Raw genomic sequence first — 27,855 nt, forward strand, 5'->3', positions numbered from 1 at the left:
GGACTGCAGGTTCCAAGGGAAAGCAAGAATGTACATAGTTACCATTCAATAAAAAAAAAGGAAAAAACAAAAACAAAACAAAGGGAAAGCAAGGCCCCTTCCTGAGGGAGCTCATGGTCAGAGTGGGAAGGATGTGGAAGAAATAGCTAGTGATCCAGAGCCCTCTCAGATAGGGCTCTGAGAGAAATGCCAGCAAGGGGGTGGTCAAGTGCCAAGGAAAGAACAACTAGCTCTACTTGAAGAAGTCAGAGGGCATCTGGGCAGGACCTTGAAGAATGACTAGGAGTTGGCTGGGGAGGGAATGCATTATTGTCAATACTATGGGCATTCCTGAGTACAATACCAGGCTTATGTGATGTGAACAAAGATCAGTAGAGCTGGAGTGGGAATGGGCAAAAGGTAAAATAGGTAAAGTCCACAGAGGTCAGATCGCAAAGGAATATTCACCGTGCTAGGGATCTCCTGGCCCTAGGGACATAAGCTCTGAGGCCATTCTCCTCACCACCCCCAGGCTCTTGGGTCAGAATCTGCAATGACCAGCAGATCATTGCAGATAGATCTGGGGATCTATTTGTCAGTGTGTACATCTGGAATCAGGGGAGAGATGTGTCTGGGTGGTATGAAAGATGGCAGGGATGCTGGATGATGGCCTAGATAAGAAGGGACAAGGTCAGCAAGATATGGCAGTGTGACATTGAAGAGGAGAGAACAAATCTGAAAAGATTCAAGAGCCAGAATCCACAGGACTGAGTGGCTGAGGGTTCCAGCCTGGGTAATGGACAACTGCTGACCCTAAGACCAAGGTGGGCAATGCAGAGGTAGCCTGGATCTGGGAGGCACAGGGTCACACAGGAGTTTGGACACGATGAACCAAGATGAGTGGACGTGAAGGAGAGAGGAGACTTTAGCACTCAGAGAGGATACAGATAGGACTTCTCAGGAGCATCAGGCTTAGGGGGCCCTGAAGCACCAAGGGTAGCAGGTGGAAAAGGAGGCCACAGGAGACACAGGAGAGAGTGGTGGCCTAGGAGCCAAGGCCAGAGGAGAGGGGACAATTGGCAAACCCCAGTCCTGCAGAGGAACTGATGAGCAAGGCATAGTCAAGTGGCCACTGCTCCTGATGACAAAGAAACCACAGGACCCTAGTGCTAGCTCCTACCTCCATGACCCAGCAACAGCTCCCATCCACAAGGAATATCTCCGACCTCAGCTCTCAGTCCATGCTCCCTGGCTCTCCTCCTTCTCTCCTACCTACCAGAAAAAGAGTCCTTGTCCATCGCAGGCAGGTCCCGGGCCTGGTACATGTAGCAGCGTAGATGGTAGCGGTTCCCATCTTCACCGAGAAAGAAACAGAGATACCAGAGTGAGGAGCTAGTCTTTTCCCTAGCGTGGGCAACAGAGGGGCTGAGCAATAGAAACCACACAGGCCACTAGGCAGGGTCAGGAGAACAAGTAGACAATGGGACAGTTACAGTGCACAGGGCCTGGAAAGCCCATCTCACACTTGAGCAAGCACCACACACAGACACACACACACTGAAGACACCCACTGAAAAGCACAGACTCAGCTCTCCAGAACCCCTCCCTCCCACACACACACACACCCCTACAGTGTACGGTTACACATCATATAATCCTGGAGATAGGTCCAAGCTTCACTTACAATCAAAGATGCAGGAAATTGTGGGTCTGTTCACACCAAAGCTCAAGGTAGAGATGGACATGGAATCTTCACTCCTGTCATCCACCACACCACCCTGCGGACACAAAGCTGGTCATTATAGATTCTAACCCAAGAGCCTGGGGGTGGTGGGGAGAATGGTCCCAAAAGTTATGTCCCCAGGGCCAGGAGATCTCAGACCATACTCCTCAGCTGCTACAAGCTGGGCCATCAACACTCTGATTTTCACTCTGAGGGAGCTCGTGCTCTCATGAAGTTTCCCCAGACTCAAGTATCAAAGCCCCAGGGGATTGTGGGAAATTCTTTCCCCTCTTTAGTGAAGACCAGACAAGGCAGAATGGAACTCCGAATTGTTGTAGCCAAAGATAGTTTGAGAGAAGAAAGGAACTAAGAAGTTCTCCAGGGGGAAATCAAATGGGTTCTGCCCATTAGGGATGAGTCTAGTAGAGACAACGTCTGGAGGTCCCAGGCTAGCATCTCTGGCCCTCACCTCTGTCCAACCCTGCATATTTAGAGACATCACCAATTCCAGGGATACACAGGCACTGAGTTGGGTCCCAAGCTCTGGAGAGAACGTACCCTATACCCACCCTATCTAACTGGTTCCCACTGCGCCAAGGGTGAGGAGGGCTCAGACTGAGGCCAGGGCTAGGGACAGACGCAGTTTACTGTGCATGAGCCTAGATGGTCAGCCATGCCACCTTGAGCCCATTTGCACTGGGCTCTAACCACTGCACCACAGCCCACTTTGGGGAGCACCAGCCAGACCACTCTCCTGGGCCAGATGCCTCCCGACCAAGTGGTCTCCCTCTGTCCATGGTTTCACACCTCCCAGGGCCAAGAGCCTTAGCCATACCCTGCAGGGATTCTGAGGAGAGCTGAGGCATTCACCAGAGGTCCATGTTGTCTGCTCCCTCTCTGTTCACTGGGATTTCTCTAAGTATCTGTCTCCCCTCCACTCCCCTCTCCTCAACTGGTTACCTGCTCTATTTCAAAGAGGTAGGGATAAGTAACAAGGTTGTCTCTCCCTAGTCCCTCTCCCCATCACACAAATGTGTGCAAATCCCTGAAAGAAAACCCTGGCCTCTTCTTTAGATGGACTGCTTGCCCCCTCCAGGGCCTAGCCAGAGCAGCCAGTTTCCAGGATCCTTTTTCTGTAAAGCCCCGACGCTCAACCTGCTAGGAGCTATCTCTCCCAAACCCTAACATTTCCCCAGTCCCTGAATCTATAGAGTCCCCCCTGCCTCCAAACACAAGACATCATTGCCACATCCACATCATGCCAACCCTCTGAGCCCAACCCCAGATCCCATTGTCCAAGGAGTCTCCATGGACACCTGTCCTCCCACTTACTATCCAGCCTACCCCAAGCCAGAATCTGCCTTGTTACCCCCAGTCACCACTACCTCCTCAGCCTGAGCCTTTCTGTGGACCTTACACCTAAAAAGGTCAAGACCACCTTCTTCCTGATCAGACGTGACCTGCCACACTCATAGTTGCCCCCAACTCACATTCACTCCCATCACAAATTCATGCTGATCCACAGCTGGAAGTGCCTTCAACACCCCAGTCCTCCCCATCTTCAGCTCATCCTAGGTAAAGCCTGCCCTAATCACTGTCGGTCAACAAATAATTGCATCCTGAAAGCAGGCCAGGCCTTCCTCTGCTCCATCCCTGCAAAGGAGCTTGAAAAGTACACTCAGAAAAGGTGTACTCCTCTGCTGTCCCAGGGGACTCACTGAGGTCCTGCTGCAACTGGGTGAGCTCTGATTTCCACCACAGGACATCTCCTTTTCTGACAGAGAGATCCACTAGCCCCCTCTTCTTTTGGTAACATTGACATGGGCTCCAATTTTGGCCCTACCATTTACTGTTTGTGTAACTGTGGGTGAGTTACTTAATTTCTCTGAATCAATCTCTATAAATTTGGGATAATTATGCAGTGCCCATTTTAGAGAGTTGATGTGATTGTTAAAGAAGATAGAGAACATGTGGTTCTTAGCACATACTGTCTGGCACATAGTAAATGCTCAAGAAATATTGATTATTCATGATCTCATGAGAGAAGTTAGGCACTGGCCTTGGGGCAGGGGCATGTCACAAACTGTGAAGTTTGTAGTTGTGCTGGGAGTGGTGTTCATGTATCTTACGTTTGTTCAAAATTATTCCAGGAAGCTAAAAAAAAGTGGACATTCCAGTCATGAGCTACATCCCTAAACAGAAATCAAAAGCAAGGAAGCCCCTCCCCCAGTGCCTGCAGCCAGTGGTGTCTTCTTTGTATTTCTCTCTCTCTCTCCCCCTCTGTCTCTCCCATGCAGACACACACACACACACACACACACACACACACACACCCCTATGGACAAGAACAGGATAACAAGGAGAAGTATCATACTACAGGCAGGGAAGGACCCAAAGGCCTGAAATCCTTCCTTGGGATAGGTGCAGCCCCGGGAGTCCTGGGTGCCTGCCAGGAGAGGCATTCAGCGTGGCTGTGCTTCGAGGCATCCCACTAGCGTCCAGCAGCTAACCTTTCCTGGCTGTGGGGTCTGCAACACCAAACACAAGACCAGACGTGGGGGCCCTAGCAGGCTACCTAGGTGCAAGAGGTAGGAACACCGAGGAAAGCAGGTGCAGATGCTGGAAATAGGGCTTGGCTGGCCCCCAGGTGCAACAACACATGGCACTTGCATTTTGGTACACCTCCAGCTGCTGGGGGCAGGAGGGGCTGGGATCGGGGACAGTAAGGGTGGGTTTCACGGGGGGTGGGGGGGATGCAGGGTAGAAGGTACAGCCTGGCCACATGCACAGGTCCCCCAACCACAGGTAGGGTGCTGGGATGAGCACAGGGAGGGAAGTACCCCCAGCTCCAGTGTGATTCAGCCCTCCCTCCTGGGTGCCTGCACAGACCATCCGGCTTGTGGATGGTGCCAATGCACATCCCTATTCACCTCCCACCTCCTCTAGCTGGCCTCCTGCCACCACTCCCTGTCAGCATCATTCCCAGGGCCTCTGTCTGGGGCTCAGGCAGCACTTTCTGGGTCTCTGTCCAAGGGCAGGGCCTCCCGCCTGCGATCAGAAGAGGTGTCTCCCTCCCCGGGATTTCCATGCAGGGTATCTCAGACCTAGCTCAGTGCCTGCCTCACAGCAGCCCTGGCTCTAAGCATAACTGTCCTCTGAGAGATGGTCCACAAGGCCTTTTGCCCACCCCTGTGCCATCTGCCACCACACGGGCACCTGCCTCCCTTCACTGACCCCTGACTCCACGAGACAGACAGGGATTGTTGGGAAGACGCACCCTGAAGCCAGGCTGAGAGGGCCACTGAGCTCAGTCCCTCCCGGCACAGTCCCAGCCCCATAGCCATCCTGGCTGACACTGGGCAGAATTTCACCTGGGCCCTGGGCTCACCACACCCCTGAAGACCTGGAAGCAGAAGGGAGGCCTGTGCTTCCGTCCTGTCAATATACCCAAACACCACTTCATGCTCAAACCAGCTGGAATACTGTGGAGTTCCCTTACTTGCCCCGGGCCTCTTGCCCTATGCTTTCCCTGGCTTTTTCCCCAGATATCCTGTCTCATCTTCAAAGCCACCCTGCAGAGATGAGCTAGGCACCCTTCTCAAGAGCTCCCACAACACCCTGAGCTCCTCTCATCACTGCACCTCTCACCCTCCACTGTGAACACCCATCTGTGTGCCTGTCAGCTTCCCAGCATCGGCCCAGCACCCAGCAGAGCACCTGGCCAACAAATCATTGGTGAAGACGAGCACACACCCCAGGGGGAAAGCATACACTCCGAGGGCAGATGACCCAGCCCAGCCCAGCCCCAGGGTGGGGATCAGCCCGTGCATTATCAGATCATCTGAGGCCCGTACAGTATCAGATCATCCCGCATGTTCTTCACTGTGACTCATGTGGACATCAACATAGCTCACTCAGGGAATCTCTCTCACAGCAAACAGTGAAGCCCCGTGAAAACCTGCTTTGGGAGTTTCTGGGAAGCATCTCCCTCCCGTCAGTCCCTCCTCTGATGTGCCACACATTTACCGAACACCTACTTTGTGGTAGGCATTGCCCATTCCAGTCAGGACGTGGATATTACTGCTCGTGTGGATGGCATCACCTTCCCAGGGAGGACTTTCCTGACTATCCTGTGAAAAATCACGCTGCGACACACACAGTCACACACCCCTCCACACACACACACACACAGCAGCACTCCCAACCCCCTTATGTGGCTTTAGTTTTCCTCGCATTTGCTACCACCAAATGTTTGATATATTGGATAGAACATTTTGTTTACTGTCTGCCTTATCCACACAGTGTGGGCTCCATGAGGCACTGCTATGTCCCCAGTGCTTACTACAATGTCTGGAACAGAGGGGTCCTCAGTAAAAAATTACTGACTCCATGAATGACGTGCAAGGTGATTCTCCCTCTCTCTAAGCATCTCTGTCATCACACAATCACCCTTTTCTGGAGGTAAGCATTTGGGGCTGAATGAACTTTCCTAGGGACTGAACTTAATTTGAGAGAAAGATTCCCCAGGGACAGCAATGATATCAACAAAGACGAGAAGAATGTATAAATGGAGGCAGGAGGGTGAAGGACAACAGGTGTGCCACCGGGTAACACCCATCGTTGCAACTCCATGGTACTCGGCACATCCAGGGACTATTTTGAGAACTAAATCCCTGCAACAGCCTTCCAGACAAGGACTATTACTGCCTTCCATTGAGAGACAAGGACACAATGGCACACAGAGACAAGTAATTTAATATTTGCAATACAAAAGAGAAGCCAGCAGATATATGTATAGAATAAAATTTGCAATGGATAGCAGCATTTCATATATACAGAGCAGAAAATCTAGGTGACAAATTTGTTTCAGAGACTCTGAAGCCCCCACGTGTAGAATGTCCAGGTTACAGTTCCCCCGGGGCTCAGCCCAAGCCAAGCCCCAGTAAGGGGAGAAGGAGAGGAACTCAGAGAGGGAAGGGAGGCTGGCATGGGGAGGAGGGAAAGAATTGCAGGTAAGCCCAGTTCCTGAAACTCAGTTTCCTCACTGTAAAGTGGCAATCATGCAACACCTACTGTGTGGGGCTAATGTGGAAAATGTAGGGCTTTCCAACCTCGGCTTTACTGATATTTGGGGGTGGAATATTCTTTGCTGTGGGAGTTGTCCTTTGTGTACTAGGCTGTTTAGCACCTTCCCTGGCTTCTACCCATTAGACACCATTAGCATCTCCACTGAGTTATCATCATTTAAAATGACTCTAGACATTGCCAAATGTCCCCTGAGTGGGACAGAATTGTCCACAGTTGAGAACTATTAGTGAAAATTAAATGAAATAATAGCCCTGGGCAGGTACCTGGTTTACCTCCTTCATTTCTCCATACTTATCTTAAACTATAGCCTTCTGCTCTGGTCTTCTTTAAACTTTTTGAAACTATCATCACCTGCCACAGGGCCTTTGCATAGTCTGTCCTCTCCATCTGGAATGCCTTCCCAGCTAAGCTAACTTGAGCTACATCATTACTGAGACATGGACACCTCCTTGATGTCCAGCCTGAATCAACAGCCTTCCCCAACCACTCCTGGCCTCTGTTGTGCATCCATCCTCCACGTCCCAGGCAAGACATGCGCACTCCTTTATCCCACACACCCAGCAGGCATCCAGTGAAACTTTATCACATGAAATGAATCATAAGCATTCCCTTGCCCTGAGCCTCATGTGCAGGACCTGGGCCTAAGGTCCCAGAGCAAGGGACAGGACAGTGTGTATCAGACAGCACTTCTTATCCTCAGGAGCCCCAGGGTCTGATGATGCTACAAAAAGAGGGATTAGTGTGGATTTCCTTACACCCCAGGATGGGGCCTTCTATGAGGTGGAATGGAAGGAAGTGGGCCTAGGAAAGTCCTGTTCAGGAAGGCATCCCAGAGAAGGGGAAGAGGGGGCCAGAACCTCGAGAGCAGCAGCAACATGCAGGAACTTAGAAGAAAGGCTCAGTAGAGGAGCAAGGCCGGGAGAGGGAGGGCTGGTTCCCTTCTGCTCCCACTTTGAGGCCTGGGCTGAGCCAGGCTGCAGGGTAGGTTGACACTCTGGTGTTTGCCCATCCAGCCCTCACCCCACTCACATGCACACACTCTTGCGCAGCCCCAGGGCCAGGTCCGGGGCATTGGGTTTCCCACAGTCACATTCCTGCCTCAATAGCTCATGCCGACGCGACTCCCAGGCTGGGGTTGGCAGCCACGCGGTTTGTGGCCACATACTCCATCTTGGGGCTAGCTATGTAAGGGATCCTGCTGCTCGTCCAGGGGACTGGGCAGCCTCCAACCCGCTGCTGCCCAGACAGAGGCCACAGCTCCCTGGAGGAGCCTGAGCGTAGGAGTATGGGGAACTCTCTGCCTCCCAGAGCCACAGGGCTCTCTCAGGGTCCCCAGAGCCAGTAGCCAAACCCACCTGAGTCCGCTAGGGACTGATGTCCAAGGACCTCAGCTGAGAGGAAGGAGGCAGGTTCTGGGGAAACATACAGCTTCTAGAAGAGACTCCTCAACCCACCTAAATTGTATCAAAGCCAAGATTGAGACCACCCGCATGTCCAAGATTCCTTCTGTGCCGCAAGCTGTCTGTCCCACGTACAGATCCTCCCTTCACAATGGTGCTTTGCCCTAAACAGAACCTAAAGGTCTGGACCAGAAGAAAGTGGAGGCAGGAAGGTGACAAAAAAGCAACCCAGAGAGGGACACAGCAACAAGAATAAGCTGTGTTGTGAGATTCCCCCAAATGGGACAGCACCATAGCAGCCCTTTATAAACAAAGTCTGTCAAGCCCAAAGGTACATACTTGAGTTAGCCTTTGCCTTCTGCTTTGTTTGCATGGCACTTAACCCTTCCAGCAACCCTAGGAGTTAGATGCTATTAGTACTCCCATTTTACAGATAAGCAAACTGAGGCACAGAGAAGACTGTACTTGTTTAGCTGTATTTCCTCCCATGAATATTGTAAAAAAATCTTACGGATAATGGTTGTGCAGGGTTTAGAAGAATCCACCCTACATTGTTGTGTTGGCGTTTGGCTGTCGCAACAAAGCTGCTCGTGAAGAAAATGACGATAGTGCAGACCTGGAAGGTCGCCCTAGGGTTGTGCTGGTCGGTGTTTACCAGCTCTTCGGGAACAAATGAAACAATCCCCAGCCCTGGTTTGCAGCATTTGCCGAATTCCATGGTTGGTGTAAACATCCCTGCTGTGGTTTCATGGCGGCAATGTGGTGCCACTGAACACGGAGCAGGGAGGAAATGGGCAGTGGCAGACTGTATGTGGCACCTCCATCACACAGATTCAAGAGACAGAAGTCACTGCAGGAGCAGAGGTAGTAGTCAAAGGTAGTAAAATAATTAGAATGAGTTGGAGTATTTGCCACCTTTTTTTTGAATATCTTTCTTCGGTCATACATTTATATTATTTAATTTCTCCTGATGTCTGTGTTTGACAACTGGACTGCAAAATTCTTAAAAATTTACTCTACCAGAGAGAGAGAGAAGAAGGGAGAGGGATGGAGAAAGGAAGAGCAGAGAGAGGGAAGAGGGGGGTCTCAGCATGTGACACATTTTGGGGGGGCAAGACACAATTGTAAGAGGGACTTTACCTAACAAATGCAATGAGTGTACTGTTTTTGTACCCTCAATGAACCCCCAACAATAAAAAAGAAAGAAAGAAAGAAAAAAGAAAATTTACTCTGCTGTGGTGAGCCATGTAAGCTGTCTCTGGCACCTGCTGCTCTTTGGATCCCTGGCCCTGTATACATAAGTAGAGGGCATGGCCCCAACCTTTCCAACAGGGGGCCATGTGTGTTCTTCAGGCCCCTTGTGTGTAGAAAGGGAGTCTTCTGGTAAAGTGAATTAGGGCAGCCGGCCCGAAACTGTCCACACTTCTCTGCTTGACTCTGCTGGGGCAGGAAGGTTCTCTATCACCTCCTTGTGACACCCTGAGATCCCATCATTTCCTCCCTGGCCCCTGTCGGTATGGCTGCTTTTTGAGGAATTGCAATGCTCTGTTTTCTACTCTGATAGAAGACTAGCATGATGAGTAATTCATAAAATGGGGACTACCCAATATTTGAAATAGAAATCACATATTAAATAAAGAAATCTCTAGCCATGATGGTGTTAAATAGTGGTAAATACTTTTGCCTTTGTGGGCCACATAGTCTTTGTCGCTCTTGTAGCACAAAAGCAGTCAGAGACAGTGCAGAGATGAGTGGGCACTGACTGAGTTCCAATAAAGCCTTACTTACAAAAACAGGCATAGGTCCAAATTTGGCCTACCAGCCTCAGTTTGTCAATCTCTGCTCTCTAACAAGAGGTTATTATATTTGTTGTGTTATTATCATGCTTATCTGTTAAGCAAGAAAACTGGGGCCCAGAGAGGTTAATGTTTTCCCTAGGGCTACACAGCAAATTAGCTGGCAGAACCAGGGGTCTCCCTGCCACCCTCAGGGCTCTTCCCAGACTCCTGCTTCCTTGTCAGAGCTCAGGTCACCTGAGCGGGGCTCTGGAGCCACAGGCCCACTTCACTTCCCTGACTGGCCTGGCCTTGGCTTGCAGGGAAACCCCAACAACCAACAATCAGAGAAGGAGAACCCTTTAAAAGTCGGAATGGAATGCAGAAACACACAGACTTTCTTCCTAATCGGGGTTGACTGCAACCTTGAGTGATATAACAGGCGTGGATGCAACCCTATTTAATTTACAGCTGGAGCCCGTGCTTAGAAGCAGCTGCTAAACTCCTTGCAAAAGTACTGGCTGGCCCCTGGGGAGCTGAGAGTGGAATAAGGAAACCTGGAGAATCCACGATGCCACGTGTGGGCTGGCAAAAGTATGTGTGCCTGTCATATGTGTCCCTCCAGGACACATGCAGAGTTTGCAAAGAATACTCAAGCTGGTTTTGTCCCATGCCAGAGTGCATCAATAATTAGGACAACTGTATGTCCCAGCTTGCCTGGAATGGTCCTACTTATGCCTGTTTTCCAGCATGATTATTACTAGTGTCCCGGACTAAACAATAAAGTATACATCCTAGCAATGGTAGACAAAGACCCCCATGCATGTACATGACACGAAAGGGGCACCCAACACATGCCCAACTATAGTACACTGCTTAGCATCTGTGCTCTGAATGCTGGCATTGCATCTGAGGTATATGGACACACACACTCTCCAGACTTTAGCATTTAAACCTGAGCAAGACAGACCCAGGATTTTCACATGCAGGAAAATTACCCAAACTGTCCTTTGTGGGGGAGCCCTGCTGAAAAGGAAGCTAGCCCTAAGGTCACCCCCGCCAGTGCAATGCCAGGGAGAGGACAAACAGGTGCTTGATTCAAACATTCAGGAAACAGAGTCTAGAGATGCAGAGCTGCCTTCCAACCCAGCCCAGCCCTGGCCCCAGCATGGGCCTTGGCTACTAGAGGCAACCACTGCTCCCACCTCCCAGGGGCAGCCCTCACTCAAAACACCAGCTCTGGGAACCAGGCCTGGGTGCCCTGCACACAGTGTGGCTTCACTTAGGTCCAGAAATGCATCCCTCCCCCGATCCACATCCCACCTCTTTTTCAGCCAGCTCAAATCCCAAATTATTCTTCTCAGGTACCAGCCTCCCCCTGACTTCCTCCCCAGCACTTCCAATTCCCATCTGCCCTTTCCTACCTGCCTAGGAAAATAAAGCACAAGCTGGTGGTTTGACCACTGGTCAGGAGACACATGGGGAAAGGGGAGGGCAGAAGAGCCACTGCCGAATCAGACCCCAGCTCAGTACTGACCCATACTGTGCTGCTGCACAGAACCCTCTCAGGCCTCAGTTTCTTATGGGTAACATTAAGGGCTCAGAGTTATGGAGCAACATTGTCCACTGGAACTTTCTGTCATGATGAAACTGATGAAACTGTTCAGCAGCTGTGCTGCCCAATGTGGCAGCAGCCACTGGCCAGGTGTGGCTACCGAGCACTTGAAACAAGGCTGGTCTGACCAGGGAACTGAATTTTTTTTTCTTTGATTACTTGAACTCTAAATGTAAATAGTCACATGTGACCTATGGCTACTGCATGGGATAGTGCAGTTCTAAAGCCTCAGTTTCCCCAACTGTAAAATAGGGCTAATAACCCTATAACAGAACCCAGCCTTCTATGGTCACTGTGAGAGGATGCATGTAAACCCTAGCTCTCAGCCAGGCTTTTGGCACATGGTAAAAATAAATCTTAGTATTAATAAGTCTTATCCCCTTTGGGGTCCTGGATCCCTAGAGAGTTGAATGAGACCATGGACCTCACACCAGAATTGACATCATCACAGACCCATAGAAACACACAGAGCACCTGCGCATGCGCACACACATGCATGCACAATTTTGCAACCAATTTCTAGGTGCTCCAGCAGCTCCTGGGGCAGGTCAAGAGTGCCTTCAGAACATGAACATTCCTTCCAGCTCTAAAAATCTCCAAGGCTCTGAGCACATGTTGCCAACATCTCTGTCCCTCCCCACCCTGCCAGGCTCAGGCATCTCAGAGAACCCTTCCCAACACTTAGGGCCAAGTGCAGAGGCAGGGCTTGGAAGAATCCTGGAGCGTGGAGGGCAGGCCCAGGGCAAGGTCGACAGAATGGATTCTGTGAGCTCATCGCAGCAGCCGTCACCAGATTTCCCAGAGAGGCTGGTGGCGTCGGGAGGGGGTGACTGAGTGTGAGCCGGCTGGGCTGTGGTGGTGACTGTGGCAGCCGGCAAGGAGTGTGGGGTGGAGAGGGAGGCAGGATGGAACGCGCTATAATAGCGGCTTTGTGCTCCCCTTCCCAGCTCCCTGGGAACGCCAGGAAGATTATGAAACCCGGTGTCTTTGGAAATGCCAGGATATTAGCTGGAAAAAGAATAATACAAAAATAAAATAATGCTCGGGATGGAGACAGCAGACGATTAGCAGACGGAGCCAGGGCCTCCCGCTCCGTGGAGGGAGCCAGGCTTGGCCCCTGCAGAAGGTTTCAGGGAAAGGCTGCCCGTGCTAATGAGCAGACAGGGCCTGCCTTCCAAGGAGACGTCTTCCAGAGGGGAGCTGGCAAGCAAGGCCCAGCCCGCTGGTGGACGTGTGGGCCAGGGAAGGGGTGTTAGGAGGCAAGGGGGCGCCACAGACCTGGTCCAAAACTGTCATATTACCAGAAGCCACCTAGCTACCACCCACTGTCCTCCCCCACCCCTTCACAGTCTGCCTCCCAATATCCTCCTCCAGGAAGCCTCCCCTCATTAGGCACTGTCAGTCTGGAATGGCTCTTGTTCTACCCTCCAGCACTTCAAAGATGCAGATTCTACTGGGTTTATTTGCACTCCTGTGTGAACATCTGTCTTCCAAACAAGAGAGGAGTTCCCCTGGGCCAGGCCTCCACCATCAAACCAGGGGATTATTAGAAGTAAAGATCATTTTCCTCCCACCAAGGAGCAGGGACAACACATCATCTTGCCTGCTTCCTTCCCCAAGACCCTGGCCACACACCTCTAGGCAGGTATGGACATGCCCTGCCTCTCCCAGAAAAGCATCCAAGTGGGGGGCCAGTGGGAACCCCTCTTGCATCTTCAAGGTACAATATCAACCACACATCTGTACATCCTCAATCCTCACCCTCGGACCAGTAGCAGCAGCACCTGGAAGCTTGTTAGGTGTGGAGCCTGCCCCACATGGACACTGAATCAAGGGTCTACATTTTAACAAGATCCCCAGTGGTGCCTATGTGCATGAAGTCTGAGAAGCACTTCACACACATCATTGGTAATCCTTACAATGACCCGGGTGGGGTTACTTTCATGAATGAGGTAATGGAGTCATTAACGGCATGAGAGACCTGTCCACAGCTAGTAAGCAGAGGAAGCCAAATTTGAACCACACCTGCCCCTGCAGCAACCTCACCCATCCTACCATGCTTCCCCCAACGAACTGACAGGCATCAAGGGCCACTGGACACAGACCAGTGCTCAGCCCAGAGGCTGAGTCCTGGCACCCAGAATGTATAATCACCTGCCACAGGGTACAGGGTGGACTTCAGTCCTAATGTCTTGCTGAGGCATAAGTACCTCCCAGGACAAGGATAGCAGGCTCCATTTTGGGAGCCCAGACTATCCTGGATCTTGGCAGGAAGAATGTAAAGGTGACCGTGGAAAGAGTGTATGTGTGTGCACTTGTGTGAGTGTGTGTGCATGTGTGTGCATGCAAGTATGTGTACTGTGTGTGTGCATGAGTGTGTGTACTTGTGAGTGTGCACATGTAAGTGTATGTGTGTGTGTGAATGTGTTTTGGGCTGATGAGGACTAGCTCACTCACATACAGAGTCATCCAGATGGTTATTGCCAAATGGGCCTGTGGCCCTGTCCAAATGCTGGACACACCTAAAGACTTTCCAAAACTGTGTGGTCCTCTGACTCCAGCTTTGTGGGACCCAGCCTCTCTAACCACTGTCTCCCTCTGGTTCTCTCTGACAGCCAAAGACTCAACAGGGCTCCCCAGCGTTGTTTCCTTCGGCATACCACAGGCAAGACACACTTGAATTACCGTTACCTGTCCACAGCTATTGACTTCACACTTGATTTCTCAGGACACGTTCTCCCACATGAAGAACAGACTGGTTGGTTTCTCTGTTCCAGGGAAGTGCCTCCTGCCTCCCAGGCACTATGCCATAAGAGCTGGGCAGTAGGGTCCCTAAGACTGCTAACCTTATTCCCCCAGGTCCCGGCCAGCCAAGAGCCCATTCTTGCTTCATTCGTGTGTCTCTGGTCTCCTCTTCCTACCCCGTTCCCTGAGCCCCCATGCCTCTAGTCTTCCTACCCTGGGCCATTTGGCAGGCAGCCGCCATATGCATTTTCCTCATACAGCCCTGCACCGTGTGCGTCAGACCTGCCAGGTTGAACCATGAACTCATCACTGCCCAGGCCCACCCCACCACAGCCTAGCAATGGCAGCAGCCCCACCATCCACCCAGTCGAGCCTCTAAGGCCCCTCCCTCAGACCTTACCTCCCAAGCTCTGCCACTCCCACTGCCCCACCTGGTCCCACAGCCCCTACCCAGGTGGTCACCTTATCCTGGGCCTCTACCCAAGACACCTGGCGGTCTCCTGGCAGGACATTCTCCCTTCCAACCATCCTCCACAGCTACTTGGTTGATGGTCCCAAAGCCCAGCTCTGTCCGAGCACCCCTCTTCTCAACAGCCCAAACTGGCTTCCTCCTCCTCATTGAACAGAGTCCTCTGGTCACCATCTGGAGCTCTTTGCCCAGTAATGTTTGGGTGTCCCCTCTTTCAGAAAAGGCCAGAAGCTCCTCTCCCTAACTGGGTGGCACTGTCAATCCCAGAGAAGGGGCATGGTGCAGGGTAGCCAATCAGAATGCCCCACCCCTCCCCCAGGTGCAGGGGCTGGCTGGTATACAGGACTGCGCAAAGCCAGTCAGTCACGCACAGGATTTTACTGGCATTATTGAGAAAGCAGCACTCTGGGGGTCTCCAGCTGTGAGGAAAACAGAGTGTGATGCCAGGTGGCTGTGCTATTTTATCTAGCAGGACTTCGCTGGCTGCAAGGATGATGTCAGCATTTCATCACCAGCACCACCTTTGCTGCCACACAGAGTGAGCCAGGGTGAGACAAGGCTGAGACAAGGGAGAGGGAACTCAGGACAGCATGAAACTCTATTTCCTGCCAGGCCCAATGCCTGATTTACCTCTTGGGCTCTTCCCAGCTATGTGAGCCCACAGCCTCCCTTTTGCTCTTTTGCCCACTTCAGTCTAATGGAAAGAAATCTTGGTTAGTTAGGGTGGTGCCGGCCTGGCCTTCTCAGACCTAGAGCCACATGACCCCCAAAGGCCCTGCCCCATACTCAATGCCCTTTCTGACTCAAAACAGAGGGAGTCAAGAACACCAACCCCAGAGAGCCCAGAGAGCCCCCACCTGCACCCCACTGTGGCTGCTGTGACCTGGCCACAACTCCATCCCACCCTGCTCTGCCTTGGCCTGAGGACCAGTCAGCAGCCCGAGAGCCCAGGGCTCCACATCTCCCCATGGCCTCCCACTACCTTGGCTCCAAAACAAGAGAGGGGGCTCCCTCTGAAGCCTGGAACAGGCTTCTCTGACATCATCTTACCCCCAGAGGGTTTCCTCTCCTATACTGCCACCCTAGGCCTGGCCCACCATCAAGGCCTGCAACTGACAGAATGCCCTGCCCTGCCCCGCTCCCTCTCAGGGCCTGTGCTGGCTCCAACTGCCTTCCCTGTTCCCACCCCATAAGATCCTGAGCCTGCCCTGCTCTATTCCCCCAGCCCTAGTAGCTGGGCTATCCTCAGGATAAGTGCCCAGACCAGACACTGACCAAATACACCCATAGCAGGCTGCACATGGACACCCTCACCCACCACCTCATGCAGCTAGTGGGTGTCTCATTCAGGGCCTCTCCTTCCCACCTCCAGGAATCCCCAGACCAGCAGGGGACAGGCTGCCTGGTGAGAGTCCCCATTCAGACTATTCAGGAGTATCTCCTCATCTCTTCTGGGGAGCCCATCACCCAGACCCTGGATGACCTAGAGCCAAGCCCAGTTCCACTGGCCACAGAAAATGTGCTCCAGGGCAAGACAGCCATCCTGGGGTTCAGTTTCTAAGGCACGTCTCTCCAAAATTGCTGGGAATGCCCATGAGATGACCTCTGCATGTCCAACAAAGGACATCTGGGGTCATCTGCCCTCTCTGGCTACCACCAGAGAGGTAGGGGCTAGGCCAAAGCCTCCCTGCCCATCCTCATGCCTGCCAGACTATTCAAGAAGAGCTGGCTCAAATCACAGGTCAGCCAGTCAGAGAGCCATGGGCATCTCCCACTCTGTTCCCATCCTGACTACTCAAAGAAGCAGCTACTCCAAAAAGCAGTAAGTCTTCCAGTGCCAAGAAAGGGACGGTTTTATTGTAAGAGAACACCCAGACTGATGCCTGCTTTCCCCACATGCAACCTCACAGTAACTGAAGCCAGGGTGACAGGCCAATGTTCCATCCAAAAGCCCTAACCTGGGGGTCCTGCACCTCTCCCACATCAGCCCAGAACAGCCCTGGGAAACCAAGATGCACTCCACCTGACCCAAGGCAAGCATAGCACCACGTACCAGGGCTCCCTCAAGGGCAAACACAGCTGCAGGCCCCGTCTTCTCCAGTGGCTCCATCCTGCGGCGCCAGCGGCGGCGGCGGAAGGCATCCGTCTTGCGGTACTCTAGGTGGAACTTCCAGCCAAAGAGAGAGGCATACTCCCAGCCCTCACCCGCTGCCTCCGCCTGCTTGTGCTGCATGGAGAACCGACAGACTCAGAGGCCAGCCGGAGGGTCTGGGGGAGCCCTGCGCCAGGCTCCGGCTGTGCCTTCCTGCCCTCCACAATACCTTCTGCACCAGCACCCTCCAGGTGGGAAAACCAGGGAAGGCCACCTGGAGGAAGGGGGCTTTGAGCAGCTTGTTCAGCAATAAGGACTTCGGGTCAGAAAATCAGGAGGGGAAAGGAGTCTTCATGGGCTGCGGGGAAAACCGAGGCGCCAGAAAGGGAGGGTAGACTGAAGCAGTGAGGAAAACACTGGGCTTCTGACTGTCGTGTTTGTTTGAACTATGGGTGGATTTCATGAATCCAAGGTTGTCTTGTCATTTCCTTTTTTTCCTTCACCTCCCAGCTTATAAAAATGGAAGTGAGTCTGAGGTTCAAAGGCAGAAGACAGACCCAGTTTCCCAATCTCAGCCTATTTCTCCCCAAGAGGCAAGACTTAGTCAGCTGTAGAGGGACCCTCATGTACTCCCTCCAACGAACACTTTCCTGGCCCTGGAGAGAGTCCTGGAAGCCCCTCACTTTTCAGACCCTGCAAGAGTGTTCTCAGACACCACCTCAGGATGGGGCCATGAGCACAATGACAAGGGCTAGTCCTGGAAGTCAGCTGCGCCCCTCTCCAGAGAGGATGCTGGCTGGAGGTAGAGGCAACTTCCACTGGGTGCCCCTCAAGGGAAAGAGTTGAGTCTGTCTAGTGCACAGCACCAGGAACAGCTGGCTGTCCAAAAGCTGTGCCCTCCCCAGACCCAGTGACAGTTGCTCCAGGTTCTCTATGCCCCAGAAGAGAAGGAGGAGCCTGGGGCATGCCAAAGGCTACTTCTAGACTGGGAAAGTTGTGGTTCTCGAGCCAAAGTTCAAATGTGTACTTAGGAAAGCATCATCATAGATCTAGAGAGTGCAGCAGAGGCAGGCACTTAGGCTACACAGCACATGAGCACCTGTGTGACTCTGGAGCGAGTGTGTGTGTGTACATGTACTCATCTATGTGCACTACGGGCCTGTCAGCATCCCATAATTTCTGTGCCCAACTGTGAGTACATATGTTTACACTGTGTGAATGCTGAGGGGGCCCACACTGGCCCCTTTACCAGCTGACATGCTCCGTGCACCTATCTCCAGCTGCCATGAGTGTCAAAGGTTCCCAGCTCCCAGAGACCACCTGTTCCAGAGAATTCCCATGGCTGAAGAGAGCCCCTTCACGGGGGAGGCAGGTATGCACCCCAGCATATCCCAGCAGCCTCCAGCCAATGTCAGGCAGCTAAGAGGGTGCCCCAGCCCCTTGCTTCCAGATGAGGACAATTCTGTGGTATTCAAGAAAGCACTCCTCCCCCAGGCCACAGCTCTAGCCAAAGCTGACCGCCTGAGGTTGCATGCTGGACCCTCACATTCTTAAGAGTGCTGCCTCAATAACATGCAGCCAAGTCCACATCTCAGACTCTGCCTCTAGGAAACCCAGCATAAGACACATTCCGTGGATGCCTTCCCACCCTCCAGGCCTGTGTCTGAACTCTGCATGTAACCCCCTTAGGTGGTCATGGACACCTGGGTATGTTCTTTGTCAGGGAGCACCTGTGGGTGTCACTTATGAGCATCCTCCATGCCTGTGCACGTCCCTCACATGCATACTGCCAGAGTCTGTCTATGTGCACACAGGTCACAGCCTATGCCCACAGGCCTCCCCCAGCTGGGGACCTCACTCCTGCCCACCACCTACTGGCTCACCCTCTTCAATGCTTCCATCTGGCTGAGGTCCCTCCTGCGCAGACGGACCCAGCGCCGCCGTCGGTGTGTGTAGTACATCTTCTCAACAGGCACCCAGTGCCTCGGCTTCCGGTCCGGAGGGATGGTGATGCTATACTCCCAGCCTGAGGGAGGGAGCACCCATCACTCATCACCCAGCAATTCCCATCTCTTAGGTGCAGCTCTCAATTCAGGGCATGCTCAGAGACCCTTGAGTGACCACTGACTCATGAACCTAATTTGTAGCTTGAAGAGGGAGCTGCCTTCAGGAAGTCCCCTCAGGTAAAGCAACCCAGTGAAGGCCAGTTCTCCAGGCTGAGGGGCCCTGGCATTCAGCTGTCCCCACCAGCATTCCTCAACAGCTCACTGGGCCAGGGCTCACCAGGTTCCATGTGCTGCCCACCTTGTTCATCAACAGCCCGATTGAGGTCTGTAGACCATTCTTCATCTTCCCACTTCCAGCCCACTGGGCACTCGATGTCATCTTTGGGAAGAACCTTCTCCCCATTCTAAGGGCAAAACAGGACAAGCAAGCATGAGAGGAGACAGTAGACATCAGCAGAAAGGCAAAAAATATACAACTTAACAACATACATCCCCAAAATCCCAGACAAAGGGAAGAGCCCCTGGGGAACTGGGGAACCCAGTGTCAGTGTCCTGCCCTGCTGGGTCCACAGTGTCCCTATGAAAGCCAGAGTATGGCAGCTTAGGAGGTAAGAGTGAGAAGAAAAATGTCCCAGCCTTCTCTGAGCCACAGGCCCCTTCTTGGACCAAATATCCAGGCCCTACCTGCCCCTGAGCATCCCCCCTTACCACATCAGTGTAGTTGTCACTCATGTAGATCCACTGGCCTCCAGGAAGCCGGGTCTGGTTCTCAAATACCTCCTCCACAAAGCTCAGGTGACCAGCATCAGTGTCATGGAGCAGACTGCAGGGGAGGGCCAGTCAAAGCCCATGGAAGAGACCCCTCACCCACCCATCACCTCCAGGAGAGCACCCCAGGCCTTGGCCAGCCTGCATGTGTCAGCGTCACCCCAACCAACAAGAGAGATGCAGGGGAGAGGGAAGGGAAGGTACAGACAGACCAGGCCAGACAGCAAAAAGGAGACCCGGGGACACATAGAGACTGTCACAGAAAAAAGAACTCATCTCCCAACATAAAGAAAGAGAAAAGGAGATGAATTAAAGATACCAAAAGTCAGATGAGTGGTTGAAGCTCAATAGATAGTTGTAAAATATAAAATGTTATCAGACTAGGCTCAGCACCCACAGCTCAGCGGCTAGGGTGTCAGCCCGCATACACCAGAGCTGGTGGGTTCGTATCCAGTCCGCACCTGCCAAAAAACAAAATGACAACTACAACAAAAAATAGCCGGGCACTGTGGCAGGTGCCTGTAGTCCCAGCTGCTTGGGAGTCTGAGGCAAGAGAATCGCTTATGCCCAGAAGTTTGAGGTTGCTATGAGCTATGACACCACAGCACTCTACCTAGGGTGACAGCTTGAGACTCTGTCTCAAAATTTTAAAAAAAAATGTTATCAGGCTATAACTTCAGATTTGAGTACTTGACTATATGTTATATTTCAATTTTTTTTTAATTAAAACACACACAGAATTGAATGTCAACCAAATAAGAAAAGAGAGAAAAGAAAGGCAGATGTGGATAGAGAAAAATGATGTTGGTCTGAGAGAGACTGAGAGGAGAAAGGACCCCTCCAGGGGAAGTGTGAGCAGCCTCAAGTGTGAGAAGGGTAGAGGCGGTAAGGGGTTGCTGTGAGATGTCTTGGGGCCACAACCAATGAATGCAAAGCCAAATGGAGGCAGGAAAATAAAGGCCTTTCTGATTGGTAGGGCTTTTCTAGAAAGGAATGCTGCCTAGTGAGCCCCTGGTGAGTCCTGGCAGAGTTCAAGTGAAAGTCCCCATGACCAGCGCAGGAGAGTAGGCAACCTGGCCTGGCCCTACCCAAGCCCTCCCTGCCCATGACTCACGTCTTCTCTGGACACACGAACCAATCTCCAGCCCAGGTCCAGCCTGCAGAGGGCCGGAAGCTATCCTTGGGTAACTTAATTTTGCCCGTGACATCAGAAAACTTGGGGTAAGTGAGGCCCGTTGTGCCCCAGTTCCCAACCAGGGCTAGCTTGGTCTGGTTCTCATACTGGAAGGAGAGGAAGACAGAAAAATGAGTGGGGACCACAGCAGCTCTAGGGGGAGGCAGGGATGGGCTGCAGGCACTCACAGTTTCTGCAAAGACAGAGAGCTTCCCCTCAGCAAACTGGTTGAATTCCTTTTCATCCACAGATAGCCCGAACCACAGCTTGACCCGTATCTGCACCGGCATCCGGGCCCCAGGCACCCTCTCCATCGGATACTGAGTACGAGAGAAGGACGGAAACACACAGGCCCCTTCAGGATCAGGAAGTCACAGCTAGGGGTTAAGGTTTGGGGTTGTCCTCTAGGCCTGGCTACTGCCTAATATCCCCATTAGCTATGTGCCCCATTGGAGGACTTACCAGAAATTCATGGAAGGGGAGGGATTAATAAAGCAAAGTAATGAAGAAAGTTTCTCACTCCTGCCAGGATCCCTTCCCACCAAAGAAGAAACCTATATCCTTCCTACTCTGGAGCAATCAGCAGAGAAGAGCCATGTGTATACCAGGATCCCTCATTCTTACCTTCTCCATCATATCCTCATTTCCATTGACTTCTAGAATAGCACTGTCAATGGAACTTCTTGCTATGATGGAAATACCTTACATCTGCACCATCCAATATGGTAGTCACTAGCCCCAGGTAGCTACTGAGCACTTACAATGTGGTTAGTGTGACTAAAGAGCTGAATTTTTAGTTGTATTTAATTTTAATTGATATAAATGTAAGTAGTTATTATGTGGCTACCATATTTTGACAGCACAGTCCAGAACTTGTCCCTAAAGTAGATGCAATAATACAGATCTGGAAGGAAAAGAAATTAAAGCGTCTACATTTGTTTTCAGCATTTCTTTTTTGTTAGTATATCATCTAATATCCCTACTCTTTCAAGTGCTTATCAGCATGTTAACCACAATTCGTTGGTCTTCAGCTGCTTTTTATCCTGAAACCTTCAGAAGCTCTGCCAAAATGGAATAACCACAACACCCCAACATAAAAAAGTTATCCTGCACAATTACTTCACCATTTGATTAAAACCAAAGGTCAAACAAGTACCTCACTCTTAGAAGAACACATTGTCCCCTAGAGGAAGCAACACACTAAGTACCTAGGTCTAGTAAGCATGAGCTCAGTGAAGTATGAGAAGTATGTCCTCCGGGACACAGAGCCAAGTGAGAGAAACGAGTTTGGGTGGGTTTAGAAAAGGAAGAGGGGGGGGCTGTTGTGGAGAGGGGATCCCAAACTGGTAAGGGAGGCCTTGACCCCTGGTGGGAGAGCCCCAGGCAGGTGGAGGCTCAAGGTGTGGTGCAGAACAGGCTAATATAGTGACCACTTCCTACAGACCCAGCCTCTTCCTTGGGTTCACCCTTGATGAGGCCTGGAGGAGGCTCTGATCCCACGTGTCACAACCCTGGAAACCTCCCTGCTGTCCCCCAGGTGGCTAGCTGCCTTTTCCCCTCTAAACCACCAGCCCCAGGGAGATGGCAGGAATGCCTCACCCCTACTTCCCCCCTCCACCCTCGCTCTCTCCCCTGTCCTCCCCCAGACAAGGCCAGCCTGCTGGACCCAAAATAGCAACAGCAAATAAAGAAATGTCTAGTTTGGGGCTCCTCTCCCTCTCTGCTGGTGCTCATTTTTTCCAACTTTGGTTTAAGTTAAGAAACACCAATGTTTTCTTGGTCTCTGCTTGCTGCCAACATTTTTGTAGAGCTTGCTCAGGAGCTACTGGCGGGGCTCATAAACTCAGTGGGGAAGACTTCGAGAAACAATTCTATATCTTTTTTTTTTTTTTTTTTTTGCTTAGAATCAGGGAAAATTTTCAGTTTGCATTTCCCTGTGGCTACATGGCTAAGAGGTCAGAAACTGGAGCTCATGCCATCCCAGCCAGTCCTCCAGGCATGCTTCTGCAGCCCCACCGTCACTCTCGCCAGACAGCCTTGCCTGGTCAGCCCCACTCCAGTGTGGCCACCCCTTGACTTCCATTCCTTTGTGCCCTACTAGGTGAGGAGCTGGCTTAGGAAGAGAGTCTCAGAAGTTAGGATATCACAGGGAACATGTCTCAGGTGGCACGAGAGCAGGAGGAAGGTGTGTGTATGCCTAACACACACACACACACACAATCCTCCTGGACAAAGTACCAATGACCCTGTGTGCACATATTTGCTCATTCAGGCCTTCAGCAGGTGTCCAGTCATGGTACATATGGAGAAATGGAGCTCCCCGAAAGGAAAAGGGATGAAGAGAGGAGAGAAATTAATACACATATCCATTGATCACCTAGTTCCAGCAAGACCTAGCTGTGTTACCTAATCAACCCTCAAAACCTCTGAAGTGAGCAGCGTCATCCTCAGTTTCACAGGAGAGAAGGTAGAAGGCAGAGAGGTTAGGCAACATGCCCAAGGCCACACAGAGCTCCAGCCAGCCCTGGCAACCTGTCTGCATCCCCTGTGTTGCTGAAGACTATCCTCTCTATCCACCACAGAAGGTGACAAGAGTGATCAGGCAACGTAGGAATGGATAAACCAACAGGAACTCAGAGGGCTCTACTCAGAGGGTTCAAGGCTAAGGTTAGTCAACAGGACTTCTCAGAAGAGATAAGGGAGGAGAGATGTGGGGAAGGGGTAAGACAAAAGGGAAGAGACTATGGGGGCTGGGCCAGGCCAGGGTGAGGGCTGGGCAGTTCAGCCTAACAAGGCCTTGTACACTACAGAGCTGTTTGGAGTGAACAGAAAGCAATAAGGAGCAGACTGGCTTCCCAGGGCCGTTCCTCCCGTGGCATAGACAGCCTCGGAGACGACACTTCAGAAAGGGACTCGGCTCGGCGCCTATAGCTCAACCGGCTAAGGCGCCAGCCACGTACACCTAAGGTGGCGGGTTCGAATCCCCAGCCTGGACCCGCCAAACAACAATGATGGCTGCAACCAAAAAATAGCCGGGCGTTGTGGCGGGCGCCTGTGGTCCCAGCTACTTGGGAGGCGGAGGCAAGAAACTCGCTTGAGCCCAGGAGTTGGAGGTTGCTGTGAGCTGTAATGCCACGGCACTCTACCCAGGGGGACAGCTTGAGGCTCTGTCTCAAAAAAAAAAAAAAAAGAAAGAAAGAAAGGGACTCTTTCCTTGGGCCTGAGTGGCCACTGTGCAGAGAGAAATTTCCTCATATTATGTTCTGATCACCAGGCCATAGTCCCCTGACCAAAGAGCTTTGGCTTTGTGTCCCCACATTAACCCAAAGAGGAAAACAAGTGGTCCCTCCCCAAGTACCTACTCACTTTCCTGTCACCTCACCCCCAAGGCTAGTCAATCTCTGGGAGAGGAGCCAAAGGGAGTAGGGATGTGTGCTGAAAGAAGAGAACAGGAAGGAGAGATAGGGCTGGGTGATGCTGGGGACAACATTACATGCCCCCAGCTCTCCAATGGGTCCAAGTCTTAGCACACCTGTCCCAAGTCCCAGGTACCAGGTGCCTTTCCAACAGGGAGAACCTGAACCCCAGGGTGGCTCCACCTGGCGTCTAGATCACTTGGGCCAGGTGTGAAAGACTGTTAGAGGCTGGGGGTGGGGGTGATGCCTCCCTACAAGGGACCTCTCTGGAAGGACAAGCACAGGCATCAGCCATCCCAGACAGCCTGGGACCACAGACTCATTGCCAGTGTTAACTTTCTAGACTAGGAGTATAGGGTCTGGGGACTTTGTGGGGGACAGAGGAAAAGGAAAATTGTTTTGCCTGAAGACCTCCTCCCCTTAAGTCAAGAACCAGAGAAGGAAACAGAAGAGGTGGGATAAAGGCTTTGTGCTTGGAAAATACAATCATGACTTGGGAAAAAGGAAGACTCACTTTCAGAAAGATTGTCTGTAGCTTCCCACAGTTCTTGCCACAGTAGTTGGCACCCCGCCGAGAGAAGAGGACTTCGTGGGCAGGCACCCGCTGGTATGCCACACGCTTGTCCCCTTGCAGCATCCAGATGATGATGTCTGGCAGGCTGTTCTGGGGCTGGAGAGAGGCTAATGGTCAGGGTGGGGACAGTGACACACCAGGCCCACACCCCACAGACACACTGTGAGCTGACCTCTGACTCAGAGGCCACAAAGGCCTCTCCTCCCTCTGCTTCCATCCCACACACTGCCCACCCATGGCCTTCCCCTGGACCTCCCAGGGCTGACTAGTTTCTGTCTTGAGTAGCCCTGAACCCCAGAGGACAGAGCATGAGGCTGCCCCCAGTTCACGGGAGAAGCCCACCAAAAATTACTGAGCTAAGTCCACATTTCAGGGAAGAGACACTCCTACCTGGAGCTTAGAGCTCACGTTACTCAGCATCTACTGAATGGATACTCCCAGCGAGCAAACACTGGAGGACTGACCAGGGGATAACATCACACTTAGGATACCACCCCCTTCCACAGCCCTGAGAGCAGCAGCAAATCCACAGATGGTACACCCCTTCCCAGAAGACGCTCAATCCTGCTTCCTTCAACAGCAGGGACCCTCAGAGCCTGGAGACATTGGGCACTGACAATAGCCACTAGCCCAGAACAAAACCCCTGAGCTACTCAAGGCCTCTATTAGTGACAACTGCTCCCAACTGCACCCTCTGGAGAGAGGTTGGGTAAAGGGCCATCTGCTTTCAAGAATGGTGAGCACAGTGTGTTCCATATGGGGCTGGGCCTTTACCCAGGGCCACTGCTGAGCTGACCTGCTGAGCTCTCAGGATGCAAGTCCCATGCACTGTTTCACTTAATCACTACAGCGAGCCCAGGGGCAGGCCTGGCATTCCCATGTGACAGGTGAGGAAGTTCAGGCTTAGAGAGTTAGGAGCCCACCCAGGTTCTCCTGACTCCACGTGTGTGTTCCTGACCACCATTCCAGGGATGCTCAAAGTAAGGTGCTGGAGCATCAGCAGCTCCTGGGAACTTGTTAGAAAAGCAAAGACTCAGACTCCACCGCAGACCTGGGGCGTCAGGAACTCTGAGGGAGGGCCCCATATTATTTTCACAAGCCCTCTAGGGTCTAAGGCACCCTAGAGTTTGAGACTATTCTCTTACTGTAATGCAGCCACTTGGCCTTAACCCCTCACAGCCACATCACCACTGAAGTTAAGAGGCCAGGGATTATTCTAAGCCAAGATTACAGAGGTATCCTGTGACTAGACTGAGGGGGTAGTTCACTGTCACTGTGAGGGGATGGTCCATGGCTGAGCGACACAGTGTCTTGCCAGGGAACCTCTAAGCCCCAAGCAGGGAAGCATCCAAGACCAACTCTGGGGACCCACATCACTTCCTGAGCAGCCTCCCCACTTCCCAGGGCCTCTCCCATTCATCAGCTTGTCCTCCAGAAGCCCCTCCCAGCCCTGTCCTTCTCACACCCCTGGGAAAGCCCTTCCTCACTAACTCCCCTCCTCCCTGGGGGTCCCACATGGCTGTGCTCAGAGTGGGCAGTAACTATGTTAGCCCACCACTTATAAGCAGAACTTTCTCCTCATTCTGGAGAGAGAGAGGCCATGGATTTCAAGGCCTGCTTGCTTGCTAGGGAACTGGGGAGGTGCATCAGGCCTGACAGACCTTGGTGGGAAGGACACACAGGTGAGGACAGAGTGCTCCTACAAACTGGAGCCAGTTCTCCCTGATTAGACACGGCAAAGCTCAGAGTTAGTGCAAATGCAGCTTCCTCAGGCCTGGGGGTTCAGAGGCACCCAGGAGAGCAGGAAACACAGAGAGGCAGGCACCCACGAGAAGCAGGTTAGAGGCCAAGCGCAGATAGGCACTAGTTGACAGAAAGAAGAAGCCAGGTGCCTGAAGGAGCAGGTCCTTGGGTTCTGGTTCCAGCTCTGTCTCTGACATAACTTTGGCAGGCAGAGAGAATTACTGAGCACCTACTATGTGCCCACGCTCTGTGCTGGGCCCCATAACTCTCATTATCATGTTGCATCCTCTCTCCTCTTTCTGTGAATCAAAACATTGAGGCTCAGAGAAGTTAAGTCACCTGCCAAGGTCACCCAGCAATGGAGCCAGGATTGGATCACAGACAGTCCAGACAGTCCCCCTATTCCTCCCAGTTCTGCTGTTCCAGGCAGCAAGAGGGCAGAAGAAAGGCACCTTGCAGGATTAATTACCTCCTCTGCCAGGGAATGAAGACGCAGGAGCCAGTCTTCAGCCTGCTCCAAGGCAGCAGGAAATTCACTGTGGCCAAGCTTCAAGGCCAGAGCAGCCTCAGTGATTTGGCTCAGGTGACGGGTGCGCAGTCGGTACAAGTACTGGTCCAGATGGGTGGCAGAGGGTATCTCATAGACATTACCCAGAGGCTGGCTGTGAAGGACAGACAGAATGTACCTGATGACCAAGAACTCCTCCAGGCCCAGGCACACACGCACACACAAGTACACACTCACATGCACGGGCCCTCAAAACAGGTCCCACATCCTCAGCCTGTCTTTCTCATGCCTTCACCAGGCTGATCCGCATTCAGTCCTCTCACCTCCTCCAGGAAGCCTTCCCTAACCATCAACCTGCATGTCTCCTGCTCTGAAGCCACCCAGCCCTTTATTCTAGGATAAGTTTGGAACTTATCCTCAACCTCCACTCTGCTGAGTTCTTTTGTACATGTCCCCATCTCCCTAACTGACTGCAAGCTCTCAGAGGGCCCAGAGGATCCTGCGGATCCTCCTAAAGCAGAGGCAGGAGCCCTAAGTTGCCCTCTGCTGAAACAAATCCATTCTGTGTTGCATGCACACATTCTTCAAGAAGGAAATTTATGGACCCCTGACGAGCCACTGCAGACGCTGTGGGGAGGCCAGCAGCCAGTAATACAGATGTGTCCACCCAGGGCGGCCCCTCAACACCCTTCCCAGAACCCTCTGCTTTGGAAAGCCTTTGGAGAAGAGGTGGGAGTGTGCATGCAGTCCCAGAAACACAACCCAGAGCCCTCAGTGAGA

The 27,855-nt window shown here is 52.2% G+C and overlaps 1 protein-coding gene across 14 annotated transcripts in view; it reads right to left on the reverse strand.

Moving 5' to 3' along the window:
- DYSF (dysferlin) overlaps positions 1–27,855 on the reverse strand; it is a 215,241-nt gene that overhangs the window by 86,581 nt on the left and 100,805 nt on the right. For all 14 annotated transcript variants that reach the window (XM_012807420.1, XM_012807419.1, XM_012807414.1 and 11 more), the window contains 10 exons: positions 27,037–27,229; positions 24,765–24,920; positions 21,023–21,154; positions 20,775–20,941; positions 19,601–19,715; positions 19,191–19,296; positions 18,770–18,912; positions 16,848–17,021; positions 1,664–1,757; positions 1,256–1,333 (listed from right to left, as the gene is read on the reverse strand). In XM_012807420.1, the coding sequence (XP_012662874.1) occupies positions 1,256–1,333; positions 1,664–1,757; positions 16,848–17,021; positions 18,770–18,912; positions 19,191–19,296; positions 19,601–19,715; positions 20,775–20,941; positions 21,023–21,154; positions 24,765–24,920; positions 27,037–27,229 (1,358 nt within the window). The remainder of the gene's footprint in view (positions 1–1,255; positions 1,334–1,663; positions 1,758–16,847; positions 17,022–18,769; positions 18,913–19,190; positions 19,297–19,600; positions 19,716–20,774; positions 20,942–21,022; positions 21,155–24,764; positions 24,921–27,036; positions 27,230–27,855) is intronic.

This window comes from Otolemur garnettii, unplaced genomic scaffold, assembly GCF_000181295.1.
Source record: "Otolemur garnettii isolate 467f Iridium unplaced genomic scaffold, OtoGar3 scaffold00068, whole genome shotgun sequence".
NCBI classification, from domain to species: Eukaryota; Metazoa; Chordata; class Mammalia; order Primates; family Galagidae; genus Otolemur; species Otolemur garnettii.